The sequence below is a fragment of the Zootoca vivipara genome, chromosome 9 (assembly GCF_965207765.1).
Source record: "Zootoca vivipara chromosome 9, rZooViv2.hap1.1, whole genome shotgun sequence".
Classification (NCBI taxonomy): Eukaryota; Metazoa; Chordata; class Lepidosauria; order Squamata; family Lacertidae; genus Zootoca; species Zootoca vivipara.
The window spans coordinates 5,542,896-5,560,050 of NC_142592.1; the positions used below are offsets into that span (position 1 = coordinate 5,542,896).

Genomic DNA, 17,155 nt, shown 5'->3' on the forward strand with positions numbered 1-17,155 from the left:
AACAATTATGATGCACTATGACACAGAAAGCTTTGAATGACAGCAAGGAGGCTGTATAGATATTTATTAGCATGTTCCTTTTTCATTATCTCCCAAGAGCTCAAGGAAAGGAAAAGAGTTTGTCAGCAACAATATTAAAAATACAATAGACTTCCAACTTTTATCGTTAAAAATCAAAAGCTTTCCTTTTTAAATTGTAGAAACAACAGACCGTGAAGATGGTTTACAGCAACAATGCCAACCATTTTAGTGTTGAAAGAAATGGAAAGGCATTCTCAAACACACCATTGTGTATTGGGGATAGGTGTTTCACCAAGCCCTGAAATGGAAGTTTTACTGGATAACTAAACAAGGGACATACATAGGATTTGGAATCAGAAGAGTAATTTCAAATGTTGAAAAATACAGACTACATTCAGGTATTTGGTCCAGGAGTACAATCTGGCTGTCTGAAATGCTTTGACATTTATGTGCACGATATAGTCTTTCAAGTTCTAGATCAGTTAAAATGTGATGAATTTTTGAAAATGTACATGATCAAGGAACCACACAAACGTGAAATAGTAGAAAAGCTTGTTTAAGCTTGTGCAAACTTCCTACTTTCTCATATCCACAAAGATCAGCATGAGGGTTAGAATAAGAAATTATGGGTTGTTATGACACCAATTAACATTTAAGAAATAAAACAGTCATGCTAATTATTCTGAAGGGTGGGGTAGCATATAAACAATATTAAAATTTCCCACTTCTAGACATTTCTTTAAAATATGCATCAGACTGGGTCCAACAGGGCTGACTCCCAGGTAAGGCTGCAAACCTGTGGAAACATATGATGAAAATCTGAATTTTTTAATAGTATCATCAAGAGTAGCTAAATTTTTATAGGATGCAGCTTCAATCTGTCTGTGGCTGCCCTAAATGGTGATTCATTCAACTACAGGCAGCAGCCTTCTCAGCGATAAACCTTCCATACTAACATCCCACTCATGCTAACCACTGGATCTTTGTCAGTAGGAAGAAGTATAAAATGCTTTCTTTTCAAGGTGAGGTTTGCTCGAGCAACAATGTCTTCCTGAGCATTGGCATTTTCCTACATCTTTGGTTAGTCACTGGTCTTGACTTCTCCTTTGTCCCATAGTTTCCAGTTCATGGCTCACTCCAGACTCCTGCCCACAGCACAGAACTGACAATATCTAAATATATTGCTACATCTTAATTATAAGGTAGGGATATTTTATTAGCTTTTTTCTGTATATTCTTTGTGCAGTATGTTACTGAGGTCAACAAATCATATATAAACCAAGATTTAAAAAAACCTTCTGATTGTTTACTGCTGTTGATGGTTTTCAACATTTCCTTCCAATTTTCTGCAACAGTAAAATACTAAAATATACCTTAGTACCGTCAAGAGTAGAAGCCTGACTCGCCATCTCAAATACATATTTCTCATATATTTCTCTCTCTCTCTCTCTCTCTCTCTATCTCTCTCTCTCTCACACACACACATTAAATAATAATAATAATAATAATAATAATAATAATAATAATAATAGCAATGACAAACCTAGACAGCATCTTAAAAAGCAGAGACATCACCTTGCCGACAAAGGTCCGTATAGTTAAAGCTATGGTTTTCCCAGTAGTGATGTATGGAAGTGAGAGCTGGACCATAAAGAAGGCTGATCGCCGAAGAATTGATGCTTTTGAATTATGGTGCTGGAGGAGACTCTTGAGAGTCCCATGGACTGCTAGAAGATCGAACCTATCCATTCTTAAGGAAATCAGCCCTGAGTGCTCCCTGGAAGGACAGATCGTGAAGCTGAGGCTCCAATACTTTGGCCACCTCATGAGAAGAGAAGAATCATTGGAAAAGACCCTGATGTTGGGAAAGATTGAGGGCACTAGGAGAAGGGGACGACAGAGGACAAGATGGTTGGACAGTGTTCTCGAAGCTACAAACATGAGTTTGACCAAACTGCGGGAGGCAGTGCAAGACAGGAGTGCCTGGCGTGCTATGGTCCATGGGGTCACGAAGAGTCGGACACGACTAAACGACAACAACAACAACAACAACAACAACAATAATTTTATTTATACCCCGCCCTTCCCAGTCAAGACTGGGCTCTGGGCGGCTAACAAGAAGAATACCAAAGCAAGCATAAAAGAAACAATTCAATTAAAATACAGATTAAATACAATGTTAAAATTCAATTTTAAAATTAGGAATCTACAAGTGCAACCTCATTTAAATATCTGTAGGATAAAGTCTTAGGGGAGGGTAACACCGGGGTCAGACTGAGTCAGTCCAAAGGCTAAGCGGAACAGCTCTGTCTTGCAGGCCCTATGAAAAGATGACAACTCCGCTGGGCCATAGTCTCCTGAGAGAGAGTGTTCAACCAGGTCCTGGTCCTGGTCGAGGCCAGTCTAACCACCTTGTGACTCGGGATCTCTAGTATGTTATTATTTGTGGACCTTCATGTCCTCTGCGGGGCATACCAGGAGAGGCGGTCCCGTAGGTACGAGGGTCCTAAGCTGCATAAGGCTTTAAAGGTCAAAACCAGCACCTTAAACCTGACCCTGTACTCCACCGGGAGCCAGTGCAGCTGGTAAAGCACTGGATGAATGTGATCCCGCGGTGAGGACCCCGTAAGGAGTCTCGCCGCAGCATTCTGCACTCGCTGGAGTTTCTGGGTCAGTTTCAAGAGCAGCCCCGCGTAGAGCGAGTTACAATAATCAAGCCTAGAGGTGACCATCGCATGGATCACTGTGGCCAGGTCAGGCTGAGAAAGGTAGGGGACCAACTGCGGAGATGGAAAAATGTCACCTTGGCTGTGGTTGCAACCTGCACCTCCATGGAAAGGGTTACACCCAAGGTGTAACATCCAAGGTTACACCCAAGCTCTTGACAGAAGGGGCTGACACTACTTGAGCCCCAGCGAAAGATGGAAGTTGCCCCCCCAACCAGAGGACCTCTGTCTTCGAAGGATTTAGCTTCAGCCGACTCCCACGTAGCCATCCAGCCACAGCTTCCAAGCACTTGGTCAGTGTGTCCGGGGCAGAGGCAGGACGGCCATCCATCAACAGATAAATCTGGGTGTCATCAGCATATTGATGACAACCCAGCCCAAAACTCCGGACAATCTGGGCAAGGGGGCACACGAAGATATTGAAAAGAATCGGGGAAAGGATTGCACCTTGCGGGACTCCACACACCAAGAAGTGCCGCGGCGACAACCCCCTCCCTAGTGCCACCCTCTGTCCCCGACCTGAGATAAAGGAACACAGCCTTTGTTGGACTGTGCCCTGAATCCCCACGTCGGCAAGGCTAACCAACCAACCAACCAACCAACCATGTCGAAGGCGGCTGACAAGTCTAGAAGAATCAGCAGCCCCGACCCGCCTTGATCCAGCTGTTTACAGAGGTCGTCTGTGAGGGCGACCAGTGTTGTCTCGGTCCCGTGGCCGGGATGAAAGTTGGACTGGAATGGATCTAAAGCTGGCGTTTCATCCAGAAACCTACCAAGCTGTTCGGCAATATGCACACATATTGGATGCATCTATAACGGCCGCTGCCTGTACTAAAAAAAATCCATTATGCCTTCAAAAAATGTATGGAAATTTATATCATTAGTCTTGTAAAGGTAAATAGCTCCATGCATTTTTAGCTGGCATAATGCACACACTGCATATGTTTTGGCATTCTCTGCTATTCCAGTTCTCTAACTCTGGGCCAGGGGTCAGCAAACTTTTTCAGCAGGGGGCCGGTCCACTGTCTCTCACACCTTGTGGGGGGCCGGACTGTATTTTTTTTTTAAAAAAAAGAACTAATACCTATGCCCCACAAATAACCCAGAGATGCATTTTAAATAAAAGGACACATTCTACTCATGTAAAAACACCAGGCAGGCCCCACAAATAACTCAGAGATGCATTTTAAATAAAAGGACACATTCTATTCATGTAAAAACATGCTGATTCCTGGACCTTCCACGGGCCGGATTGAGAAGGCGATTGGGCTGCATCTGGCCCCCGGGCCTTAGTTTGGGGACCCCTGCTCTGGGCTCTCTCATATGGTAAGTACAGGAATTCTGCAAACTCTGGAGCAGCATTAGTTTTAAAATTATGCTGTTTGCTCCCATTCACTACACAAAGCCACACACTAACACAGGCATGTCAAACCTGCGGCCCTCCAGATGTTTTGGACTACAATTCCCATCTTCCCCAACCACTGGTCCTGCTAGCTAGGGATCATGGGAGTTGTAGGCCAAAACATCCGGAGGGCCGCAGGTTTGACATGCCTACACTAACACAATATCACTGATAACTTCAGCAGTCTCTCTCAAAATGCATGGCTTCTAGAAGTTTGTGTGACCACTGTTTTAATATTAAATGCAATGTGGTTCCTATTCATTTAGTTAAAGACGTAAAGCTAAAAGTCAAATGTTCATTATGACATGATATTGAATGTATGTTCCATCCTTCCATATAAGCAGTTTCAAAGAGACAGTTTGTTTGGGACAGAAGGTTGCACCACTTCCATCTCAAGTACTCAGTTGCAAAACACTTTCCTTCCCTACTTATTTGCCTTCCTCTCGCAACTGCTACTAGCTGCTCCTGGGGGAGACTGTCCCAATGCAAAACACCTCAGATATTGTCACAACCTCCTACTGTCTCAGGCAGTCTGCTGCAAGGCGTTGGTGCCTCCAAAGGAAAAGGCAGAAGCTTGACAGTCAAACAGTGAGGAAGAGCATGACAACCTTCCAAATTTGATCTGTTCATATTTTAGAGAAATATATTAAGACAAAGCTTACAGCACAGTGAACACACTTTTGAGATGTCTTTATGTATCATGCACTTCTGACTTTATCACAATTAACTTGCAATGTCAAGGAGTAATTCAGGAGGAAATGTTGGCAAGAGATTATCAGATAAAGGGAAGAACGGAAAGGTCACAGATAAAATAGTAACAACCTAAGTAAGAGGAGGGAGAAGATATTTAAAAATTGTCATAGACAATTAGAAGATTACTAAATGGCATTAGAAATGTTTTTAAAACCTCAAAAGTTTTACCTTAGTCAGTTCTTTCCAAACCACATAAAACTTTCATAGTGAAAAGAAACACCTATCATAACTGTAAAATCTCCAGAAGTGAAAGCATTCATTCATTCCATTTATATACAGTGGTACCTCTACTTACAAATAACTCTACTTACGAATTTTTCTACTTACAAATGGAGCTCCGTCCGCCATCTTGGATGCGGTTTAGATAGGATTTTTTCTACTTACGAATTTTTAGATAGGGTTGCTTCGACTTACGAATTTTTTCTCCCAATGCATTCCTATGCGATTCGATTTTTTCGACTTACAAATGTGTGTTCGGAACACATTAAATTCGTAAGTAGAGGTACCACTGTACTGCTTTTCTGCTAAAGGCACCCAAGGTGGTTTACAATTTTAAAGGACTAAAACAAATTACATAACATTTAAATTTGGCCGGGGTGGGGGGACGGATCTCCTTAACAACTACAGTTTAAAACATGCCGATGATATTATTTCTCAAATAAATGTAATTGAAGTAGTGATAAAACATTAGTTTGTTCCAGGGTCCAAGAGTATCCTCTTATCTTATGAACATCTTATGCACCAGGTAACCTGGAAAAACTTGTGCTCTGCTCATGTTCAGTTTTCATATTATTTATTAATACTTATTATAAAGATGGAAATAATGTTCATGCTTTTATGTGAAAACAATTTTGTCCTTTCTTCTGGAAATGTCTGGTCGATCATTTTAAATAAATATGAAAATGACCAGGAAGCAATTAAAAAAGTGACTGTAGCATCTTGACAGGTATACAGAAAACAAAGAAAGACCTATCTCCTTTTTTAAAAAAAAAATATACTTTACCAAAGGCATGTAGGATAAATAATCAAGTTATTTGATTATGATCATTTATTAAGTCTATTTACTTGCAAAACTAATGGTTTTTTTAAATAGCTATAGAAACCAGTTGCCCTACATGATTGTTTAGCAAGTCCATCAGTTTCAAAATACCATAGAAAACTTACCTGCATCAATTCACTATGTCCAGCAATAGAAAGCTAGTATCTATTGAATCACTTATATACCCAACTTCTTCCTCCAAATTTGAAACTAGATTTGGGCCACATGGATAAGCAGCACAAAGAAGCAAAACCAACCATTGCAATCCAAGTTTTGAACCCAAATACCAGTTTCTTAGTTGTCCACAAAAATCTCAAAGATTGTCTCTTGTCCAATAAAATAACTTATGGCAAGTGACAATTCCTTTCACACAAGCAGCAGGCCTCCTTTTTAATTTGCTTCAGCTTTTCCTTCCTACAGTATCAGCATTGATCATTCCAACTGTAAATGCCCCTTTTTTGTTCCACATGTATCAGAACGGGAGCTCATCTTTGCTTTTCCAACTGCCAATCACCACAGGCTGCAATATGTCTGCTTCAGCAAAGTTAAAGCAAAGCAGGCCTGTACAGGTTAAACAAAAACCTCTTACTTTTTATTCCCAGCATTTTATCTTTATGTATGAAGCAGTATTTTTATTTGGCAAAATATTCCAGCATGCAATTCTGCATCTGAATCCCAAAGTGGCACTGTCTTTTGCGTCTCATGAGCTATTCCTGAATGTTTGAATTAGCTGAGAGAGAGAAGAGCCAACTGCTGACAAGAAAGAAAATCTTGTGAAAGCAGGACAATGGGGAGAGGTGAGAAGGAAAAGAAGGGCATTCTGGAAGCAATTTTAAAAAACCCACTTGTGCTTAATCTAGCAGGGTGTGTTGATGTGTGTGTAAAATATTGGGGGAGGGGTCACTTAACATAAATAAAAACTAGAAAATGTGCTCCTCTGCAGGTTCTGAATATAATTTTGGTTCCCAGTTTGCGACTCATTGTCTACCCTATAAACTTAATACATACATACATACATACATACATACATACATACATACATACATACATAGACTTTATAAATAATTTTTAAATACCACAATGGAGTAAGCATTTAGAAACATGAAGAACTGTGCGCTGCATATGGAATTTAGAGCAAAGGAAAAGTTCTATTGCTTATGCATATCACAGCAAGCCAAGATTTGAAGTTAAAAAGACTCTCTGGCATTAACTCAACACGGATTATGTAGCACTTTCTACCATTCCCAATTCTAGATGTCAGTTTCAGAGACTGAGAAATAAGAAGCATCTTACACATGACTTCATGTCATCAGCAAAGTTGTCTTTAAAAAAAAGTCTTCTTCTCCAATTACGTTGGTGGTTGGGGCATCAGTTAGTTGATGCCCCATCCATCCTTTGCCACAGATTTGGCACCCTCTCCACCCTTGAAAGCATGACCTATTTTATAAACTGTCCCCAAATTTCCAACTTCTTCACTAAAATAATTAGAAGGTTCCTTATATTAACGTGAATATATCATTTACGTTAATTTGAAATGTGTGTTATTAATGGAAGTGTGCCCTCTTAAAAGCCAGGTAAACAAAACATGTTCTGGCTATGTATCATATGCATTAATGTGGACTAGTGTTGTAAGAATAAACTCATAAAATAGCTAAGCCAGAACCATTCCCACCCCTGACATCCAGCAATTTTTAGAACAAATAAGACTGAGAGCTGATATTTTGAGTAACAAAATTTCTGCAAACAAAGCACAGAGTGACAGAGTAGTGTTTGTAAACTATTTTTCAAGAACTAGAAATATTATGTCCATTTTCCTGTATTCATGAAATTTAACATAATATGAAAACAAAAAGAAAAACCACATATACAGGATTTAAAAGCTTAACAGACATAATCTGTAAAAAATGGACAAATAATAATATTATACAGTTGCAAATCATTAATAAATTTATTATTCAAGAAATAAACAAAGATAATCTTTGTAGCACAGCTTTCAGAATCTGATTGGTTTTTTCACTAAATGATCAGGAAGCAATTAAAAAACTAAAACCTGAAGGTCCACCAAACAGGGATGGGGCAGAATCAGAAAGCCAGGTCTTAAGAATTTTGGTACAGGATGTTTCTGAGTCTTAGTCCAGAAATTTGTCATCAGCACTAAAACCAAATTCACATGAATAGTTTAAGCATTGCAGATACTGAAAAGGAATCTGCTGGTGTAAGAGCAGAAAGAGAATATAAAGTAAAAACAAATACTGGCTCTGTGAGCCATTTCAAATGTCTAAGCAACTGCTTCAAAAGTTTTGCACTTTTTTATTAAAAAGTACTGTCACATTGATTATATTTTCTGCTATAATACAATATAAATGTTGTATTAAATTTGATTCTCTTCTTTTCTATGACTTTATGATCCTGTTTTGTATTTATTTATTTGTTTGTTTGAATGTTTATTAGAAGTTCCCCATGTTATTTAGCTGAATAGTAAAAATAGAATATTAACTTACAACTAAAACAAGTAATGATTAAATCATTTAAACAAAGGGCTAGGACAATGAGTTTCGAGTCATAGCTTGAAAACAGAAAGCTCTATCCTAGTCATTTCACCATGAACATTAACATATATTAGATCATTCTAAATTCATTATCTCAGTGACAGGTACAGACTTGACTTTTAAATGAGTCCTGTAAATGTCAAAACTATGCCATCAGTGACCACAGAACATTTTTAGATGAACATAGGCTCATGCTAAAATTATATATATAAATAAGGCCTATAAGAAATTATTTCCTTGTTCCCTGGGCAACAACAGGGCAATTCCTCAAGCTTTGGAAACCTTTTGTTTTCAACGCTCACACTCATCTGTTCATCCAACTTCAGGACATTAGTTCACTATGGGTTGAGAAGTGGACATGATATTACTGTGCTGAGAAACACTGAGCAACCCAACCCCTTATCCCTCCTTTTCAAAGAAGTAAGAATGCAGGAACCAGGATACTGCCTCTCAAACGTGGAAAGCATTTCTGTGCATGTTAGCTCCCTAGTAACCAAAAGAATTAAGTCCAACAAATATATTCAGAGGATTTACAGTTTAAGCAGTACAGAATATATAATTGTTCAGATACACCTTGGCTTAGATTGACAGCCACGGCACCTTAAATTGCAGTCTATGAGACACAGCATGAAAACAACAATTCTCTGAAATTAACGTGCAACCTTGTCTATTAACTCTGACAACATCTACCTCTTTTTTTATATCCACGTGTCAAGGAAAGAGGGAAACGTTACAGCTATTCAGATTAAGATTAGCTATACTCTGATTTCCCAACTATGTAGAGTTTAGTTATGTTTCTTTGCTTCTGTATTGGAAAAGCTCTAACAGCTAACCCTTTTATTGAAAGGGATTCTGAAGTGTTATAAAATCAATTTATCAATGCCTAGTAATTTAAAGTTTAGCTTTTGAAGCCATATTTTCACACCTCCTTTGGAAGCATTGGTGTTGACCCTGGTCAGACACAAGCAGATGGAGATTTCTATATGAGAAGACACTTTAGCAGTTAGGAGTTTTCCAAGAAGTCAAACAAGAGACTAATTGGTGGAGCCGCAGAGAATCTCCCTCTTCCTTCTTTTCCACAACACCAGAAGTCCTTCGTCTGCTGTGCAAGCAAGGAAAAGTTTTGACTAGAAGTGCTGCTGCTGCAACAGAACCCCTGCACTATTCTAGAGCTTGGGTTTCTGATGCAATATTCTCAGGCACAAATGGGTACTTACTAGAGGCCAGGTCATTTTCCATTCTCCAGGAACACTCCCTAGTACAAAGCACTTTCATATTACCATTTAAACATGCATTTAGTGCTCCAACACTGGGAAATCAAGTGATGAAATCCCTGTAAAAGGAAAAGGAGGCCTGGATAAATTACTCTGGACACACTAATTACCTGGACTGTACTTCATATCCAGAGATGCATAACACTATCCAGACTGTTTGGTCAGCTGTCACTACCATAAGAAAAAGCATCTTTCAGAAAGTTTGCTACTACAGTGGTACCTCGGGTTGCTGACCCAATCCATTCCGGGGTGCCGTTCGCACCCCGAAAACTCTGGAACCTGAGCGGCACTTTTGTGCATGCACAAAAGAGCGCGTTTGCGCATATGCGAAGAGTGCAGAATGCTTCTGTGCATGCGCGCATGGCAAAACCTAGAAGTACCGTAAGCACTTACGGGTATGCCACATTCGCAACACGAAAAAATGCAACATGCAGCGGACGCAACACGATGTATGGCTGTACTCTGAAAAGCCAAATATATCTACACTGTATTACATTTTATTCCACATTTCCTCTAAAAGGAGGTTAGACTAGACGACTCTTGGGATACCTTTCGATTCTACAATTGTATGAGTCTATGAAACACCTTAGTGTGGAGTACATAGTTTCCCTTCCCTCCATTCACACAAACACTTTTTACTTTCTTGTAACTTTATAAGATAGGTTAGGCTGAGAGATAACAGCTGGCCCAAGGTCACCTAGTAAACTACATGGTTGAACCTGCTTCTAGCCAATCCAAGTTCAACACTATCTGACACACCACACTAACTATAAACTATGGGTTATAAAACCTCTAAGTGGAACACAACATAAATTAGAAATATTAGGAAAGCATTCCTCATATTGGTGTGATTAGAAGACCAGTCATGTATTATTATTTTTACTAGACTGAATGTCTACAGTTTTTTCACCTATCTGTTGTACACCAAAAGCATGGCAGGTGAAATAGAGTAAATCAATTATTTTCCAGTTTACAGAAATTTTGCTATGTTTACCTGGATGCAATACATATTCACATTACAAACTTGAAGAACCTGTGATGTATCTCAAAATTGCTCTTGTACAATCATTAAAAGAAAAATGTGATACCTATAGACTTAAAGATAGAAGCATTCTGGGTAAGTTAAAAGAAGTGAAAGGCTTACTGCTGTGCACTGAAAGCAAATGTAAAGTTAAGCAGTATTTGAAAAGGACAAGTATCTACATGGTTTTACAACTGACTGAAGTTACATGTAATAGGGCAGCCATATGGCTTTTATACACGTTTGCCCAGTACACACATGAAGTTGCAGAAGGGTGGTGGTGGTGCCTTTTTATTTTTTTTACATGAAAGGAGCATACAAGTGAGAAGAACTGAAGTCTTTCCTGATTTACTTTACTGTGCTCCACTGTTTTACTTAATTTTGTCCCCAACTTGGTTCCCCACCCAGTATCGGAGCTGGGCTTTAAAAAATTGCTCCAGATATAAGAGTATAACAAGATAAGCTGAAAGGTGAATAGTTTCACTCCACTCAGCCTTGTGCTTCATTTTATATAAACAAACTCCACACCCACACCTTATACGTGAAGAGGGCAGACACATGAATGAATACACACGACAGCCTCATCACATTTAGTCAAGTCCTCAAGTATTTCTCCCTCACTCTATGTACCATAGGGACCCAGGTGGCGCTGTGGTTAAACCACTGAGTCTAGGGCTTGCTGATCAGAAGGTCGGCGGTTCGAATCCCTGTGACGGGGTGAGCTCCCGTTGCTCGGTCCCAGCTCCTGCCAACCTAGCAGTTCGAAAGCACCTCAAAGTGCAAGTAGATCAATAGGAACCGCTACAGCAGGAAGGTAAACGGCGTTTCCGTGTGCTGCTCTGGTTTGCCAGAAGTGGCTTTGTCATGCTGGCCACATGACCTGGAAGCTATACGCTGGCTTCCTCGGCCAATAATGCGAGATGAGCGCACAACCCCAGAGTCGGTCACGACTGGACCTAATGGTCAGGGTTCCCTTTACCTTTACCTATGTACCATAGTCTTTATCTGTGATAGATATCCTGCCACTGAACAGCAACTAAGACCAATGTAGTGCCGTTCCTTACAAAAAGATCAATAGGACAAAAAATTGGATGGAAATTTAAGGACACAAGTGAACCTCAGCATTCCACAATGATTATCTTTCAATGAACTGAAGCGTCTAAGGCTGCAATCAAATGTATATCTGACAGTAAACCCTAGACTCAGTGAGACTTATTTCTGAGTAAACATTTTTTACTCAACACTGTAAATCTCCTTTTAGTGTAATCCAGAAATTTCATAGATCAATACTGTCCTCTTGAATCAACAGGGGTGCTGCAAAATGCAACTTTGCAATGTTAACCACCACAAACTATTCATCTCTAAAATGTATCCATATCAACTTAGCACTGTTAAGGAATTATACATAGTCCCTGAAGCACTACAGCTAAGGCTTGCCAAGACAGAGGAGGGGAAACTTCTCTTCCAAGCAACATACACTGTAGCAGAGATGAAAGTGGGCAAAGCAACAAATGTAATTTTTGCCTTTCTACAGTATGCTAGTTTCTACACACACTCCTCTTTATTCTCTACCCAGGCAAGCAAGGGAAATTATCAGAGGTCAATGGCATGTTTCAGCCCCGAAAAAGCTCTTGGGAGTAAAAAACAGGGTCAGTAAAGGATGTGGTCTGGGGAGAGTTCTGAGGGCCAGAAAGAGTCCTGCAGGCGAAACATCCCCCACCCCTGTTCCAACATGTTAAATTCTGCTGCCTGTACTTCTGAAAAAAGGAGTCAATTTCTATACACCTGCTAAGGTGGATACTACTAAACTCCTGTTGGCAAATGTATCAATTAGTTGGTAACAAATGTATCAGTCTGTGCATTTTCTATTCTATTCAGCAGTAATTGTGTGTGGTTGTGGGGTGCATTTAGTATTCTTGCCGGTTGCATGCATGTTTGTTCTTAAACTATATTATGGTGGTCTCCCTTGACATTACTCTTATTACTGGCTTGCAGATTTCCAGAAGTGCAAGCCAAGGAGCTAATCCCGCCAACACTTATCCTACCACACCCCATTTCTTTGCACTTGAAATTTACGCAAGCATATGCAGGTTCAGTTGTACAGATTAAGCTAAGCTGCCTAAATTCCCTATACTGTACTGAAGTAAAGAACCAGACCTCTCAGCTGCATCAGTACCAAGTGGAGTCTAATAATGCTGCAATTGGGCAAGGTCAGTTAAACAGTTAAATTGTTTGGGAACAAGTGTGGTTTACTTCCCCATAAATAAGCACAAAACTGGGCTAGCTGCATCCTATCCAGCTCAAAGAAAAATTTGTATTAGATAGCATATCAAACAGCTCTTATATGATCCTCCCATTGGGATTTTAAAAGCAGTCGAAGTTGCACTCAAGTTTACAGCACTTTTACAGTTTCCATAATCATTAGGTGACTGCATTATGGCTGAAACCGTATATGTTGCAAAATACAAGTCAGCCATTTCTAGTTTTAAAATTAATAACAACATTTTGAACTCAGCACACTATTTTGAACATTCAAATCATTTACTGTACACGGCTGAAATATGCTTGGCGTGCCTATCAGAGGGCATGAGCTATCAATATTAGCCCACTTAATAAATGCAGCCTTTCAATGAGACATTAAAATATATACTGATAATCAAAATTTAATCTCAACTATAAAACGGCATGTCGTTGTTAAGATCCCCATCTGACCCTTTGCCGCCAGCTACAAGGCACCCTTATTTCCCTAATACTGTAGGTCTGAAAATCTAAGGCCTCTGGCAGCTTCCACCCACGGCAGTGGCCGTTTCCACACCCCCTTTTTGACAGGAGCCGCCAGACAGCGCTGCCGTTGCCTCTTCCCCTGCAAAACATACCGTACACGCCACCAGCTGCACGACAGGACCCCCCCCCCGGCCGACGGAGCCCACCAGCCTCAAATCATTCCCAGATGTAGCCCCTATAAGACAGGAGGACGAAGGGCACCCGTACCCGCCACCGGAGACACGCGACGAAGCAACGAGCCAACGTGTTTATTCCATGTGCCGCCGAGTCAGCCATTCCGGTGTCAGACTCGCTGAAGAGAGCAACCATTTCCTCCTCCTTCCGAACGCGGCTGCTTTCCTGGGAGCCCTGAGGAAGGAGTCGGCGCGGCGGGTAGGCCGTTCCCCCACCGCCGCTCCTCCCCGCTCTCGACATCCCCCCCACGCACACACACACCGGGGCCTGCCGGCTGCCTCCCCCAGGGCCACACTCCGCTCCGCTCACCTTCCCGGCGGTGGCTGTGGCGGTGGCGGTGCTGCTGTTGCAGCAGGAGCGCTTTCACGTCGCCGTTCTCCTCCCGGCCAGCCGTGCTCGGGCCGCCGCCGCCTCTTCCTCCTCCTGCTGCTGCTGCCGCCACCATGGACGACCCAGGCAGGGCCCCGAGTTTCCTCTTCTCCTTGTCCCGCTTTTCCTTGGGCCTCTTGGTCTTGCTGCCGCCGGCGCTAGTGCTGTTGCGGCCGCCTCCGTCGGCGCCCGAGGCCAGGCAGCGGTGGGAGGGCGGAGGCGGCGGCAGCAGCAACTTGTGGGGCAGCTGAGGCGGGAAAACGAAAGACCCGCCGCTGCTCGCCGCGCTCCCGCCACAGCCGCCGCCGCCGCCGCCCGAAGAGAACGCCGTGAAACTCCACACGGCGGGGCTTCCGTGACCGACCGGGGTTGGCGCCCCTGGTATGTGCGGCGGCGGCGGCTGTTGCTGCTGCCTATTACTGCCGCCGCCCTCGCCGTTAACGCGCTTAGGCCCCTTGAGCGTCCGCTCTTCTGCCCCCTTCAAGCGCTTGGCAGCTGACGGGAAGCCGCGCGGAGAGGCCCTGCTCTCTGCCGCCAAGTTCGAGGAGAAGGGCTCCGGCTGCGGCGCTACCACCGCGCCTCGTCCGGGACTCGGTGGCGCCGCCATTTTGAGATGCTGCTTGTATTTACCTCACGGCGCTCGTCGCTTGAGAGAGCCCGGGCGGTAGAGAGAGAAGGGGAGAGAGAGAGAGAGAGGCGGGCTCACGGCCCGCGACCGCCGCTCTCCCCTCCCAATGGAAGCGGCGCCACGATTGGACGGACAAAGAAAGCCGCCAATCGCCGAGCGGGGTTTGAACTCGGGCCGCTGCGGCCCGCCTGCTCGCTTTTATGCAGCAGCAGCGGCTGCCGCCGCTAGTGGCGCAGTTAGAAAGGGGAGGCCGGGCGAGTCGGAGCTTGTCGCGGATTCCCTGCGTTACTTCAGGTGGCATAGGGACAGAGAGAGGCGACCGGCCACCTGGGAGAGGGCCGTTGGCGGCGGAGGCGGCTTCCATCTCTGCGGCGAGTTATATTTCCCTTCCTCTCCGCGGCGGCTGAGCGGCTGCGTTGCTCGGGTGGCGCAGCGCAGCTCTTCCCACGTTGCCCTTCATAAACGGATAACGTTCGGCCGAGGGTTGCAGGCGAGAGCAGACGACTTTCGGTCGCCCAAAAAGGCGTTTGCGCTTAATCGGGCCGCGCTCTCGTTTCTTAAACGGGGCTGCTGACGGCTGAGCGTGTGGAGCTGAGGGCGACAGCCATCTTAGAAGAGGCACCTCTCCCCCGCCTTTCCTTCCCTCTCCCTCACACAAGAGAATTACCCCTCCTAAGATGGTGCCCGTGTGAAAAAAACCATGACGGTGTCGTCGTCGTCCGAGATCAGTATGTTTTTCTTTCCAGAGATATACAGAGACGTGTGTGCATTTATTTATTTTTTGAAAGCTCTATAGCAGTAGGTTGCAGTTAAGGCCTACTAAACTCAGGGCGGGGGACTTCTTGTTTCTGAGGAGATGGCTTGACTTAAAGCCTAGGTACAGTATGTATAATGCTTTCAGGTGTTTAAAGCGTTTCATGCGCACTGCCTGTCTGCGATCCTTCCAACAGCCCTGCAAGGCAGCAGTGGGGGACCCGTGGTCTTCCGCATTTTGTTGGGATTTCATCAACTCCCACGTGCCCCAGCCAGGGGTACCGTAGGTAAGCAGGGATGGGAGTTGTAGTCCAGTAACATCAGGGCTCTGCAAGGAAGGCAGTGTCAGCCCACACATGGCAGGGAGGTGGGAGAGAGAGAGAGACTGATGCTGAAGAGGAAGCAGGTGGCCAGCCTAAGGGGGCAGGTGAGATGGGCAGAGGTTTCCACTGCAGGGCTACAAGCAAGGACACTTGCCTGGAGACAAACACTGTTGACCCACTGTGGGGTTTGCTTTTGAGTAAACATGCAGAAGGTTATGTTGTAAATTTTGTGGAGCAGCCATAGACTGAAGATAGTTAAAAGTGGATTAGTTGCCTCCCTCTGTTCTTGCAATAACTCTGGTTAAATAGTTGATGAGGTGATGTATTCTTGCCCTGTGCCCACCTCAAGCGGAAATCATTTTTCCTCCTTATAATGCTGGTATACAGTTACAGTATGCATAATTATGTATTTATGTGGGTGAATGCTTTTAAAACTCTAAAAAAAACCTGAAGCTCTTCCTACACAAATGCTATTTCAAAAGGTAAGAATAAGATCAAATATAGTATACAGTGGTACCTCTACTTACAAATTTAATGCGTTCTGAACACACATTTGTAAGTCAAATCCCATAGGAATGCATTGGGAGAAAAAATTCGCAAGTCGAAGCAACCCTATCTAAACCGCATCCAAGTTGGCGGATGGAGCTCCATTTGTAAGTAGAAAAATTCGTAAGTAGAGTTATTTGTAAGTAGAGGTACCACTGTACTTGTGGGACCACTATTAAATAATGTTTAAATATAACTGTTATTGCCATACCTCAAAATGAGATAGCTTTCTTGCTCTGGCTAGTGGCTAATGCAAATAAAGTTTCTATGTACGAGGATTGCTCATTAAAGATTTCCCTTGACCCACTTCCAGTTAATGTAGGAGGGTGAAATTGCACGTGTACCTCGGGTTAAGAACTTATTTCGTTCTGGAGATCTGTTCTTAACCTGAGGTACCACTTTAGCTACTGGGGCCGCCATGCTGCCGCCATGGGATTTCTTTTCTCATCCTGAAGCAAAGTTCTTAACTCGAGGTACTATTTCTGGGTTAGCGGAGTCTCTAACCTGAAGCGTCTGTAACCTGAAGCGTCTGTAACCCAAGATACCCGGGGAGGTTCGCTTGGCACCTTCATATTACAGTACTGTACACCTTTAGGCACCAGGCAAAAGCATTCCTTTTTAATCAGGCCTTTGGTTGATTTCATTGACAAATCCTATGCCCTTTTAAAACGTGGGTATTGGGGGGAGGGGGTTATTAGGTTTTATTAGGAGAGGGGGTTATTAGGGCGTTGTTTTTATTTTGTGGTGGTATATTTTGATTTTGTTCTGTGAACCGCCCTGAGACCTCTGGGTA

At 43.1% G+C, this 17,155-nt stretch overlaps 1 protein-coding gene across 2 annotated transcripts in view; it reads right to left on the minus strand.

Moving 5' to 3' along the window:
• Window positions 1–15,396, minus strand: part of RSBN1L (round spermatid basic protein 1 like) — a 35,372-nt gene extending 19,976 nt beyond the window's left edge. For both annotated transcript variants that reach the window (XM_035127425.3, XM_035127424.3), the window contains exon 1: window positions 14,053–15,396. In XM_035127425.3, the coding sequence (XP_034983316.3) occupies window positions 14,053–14,719 (667 nt within the window). In that variant the 5' untranslated portion in view covers window positions 14,720–15,396. The remainder of the gene's footprint in view (window positions 1–14,052) is intronic.
• Between the last annotated feature and the right edge of the window lie 1,759 nt (window positions 15,397–17,155).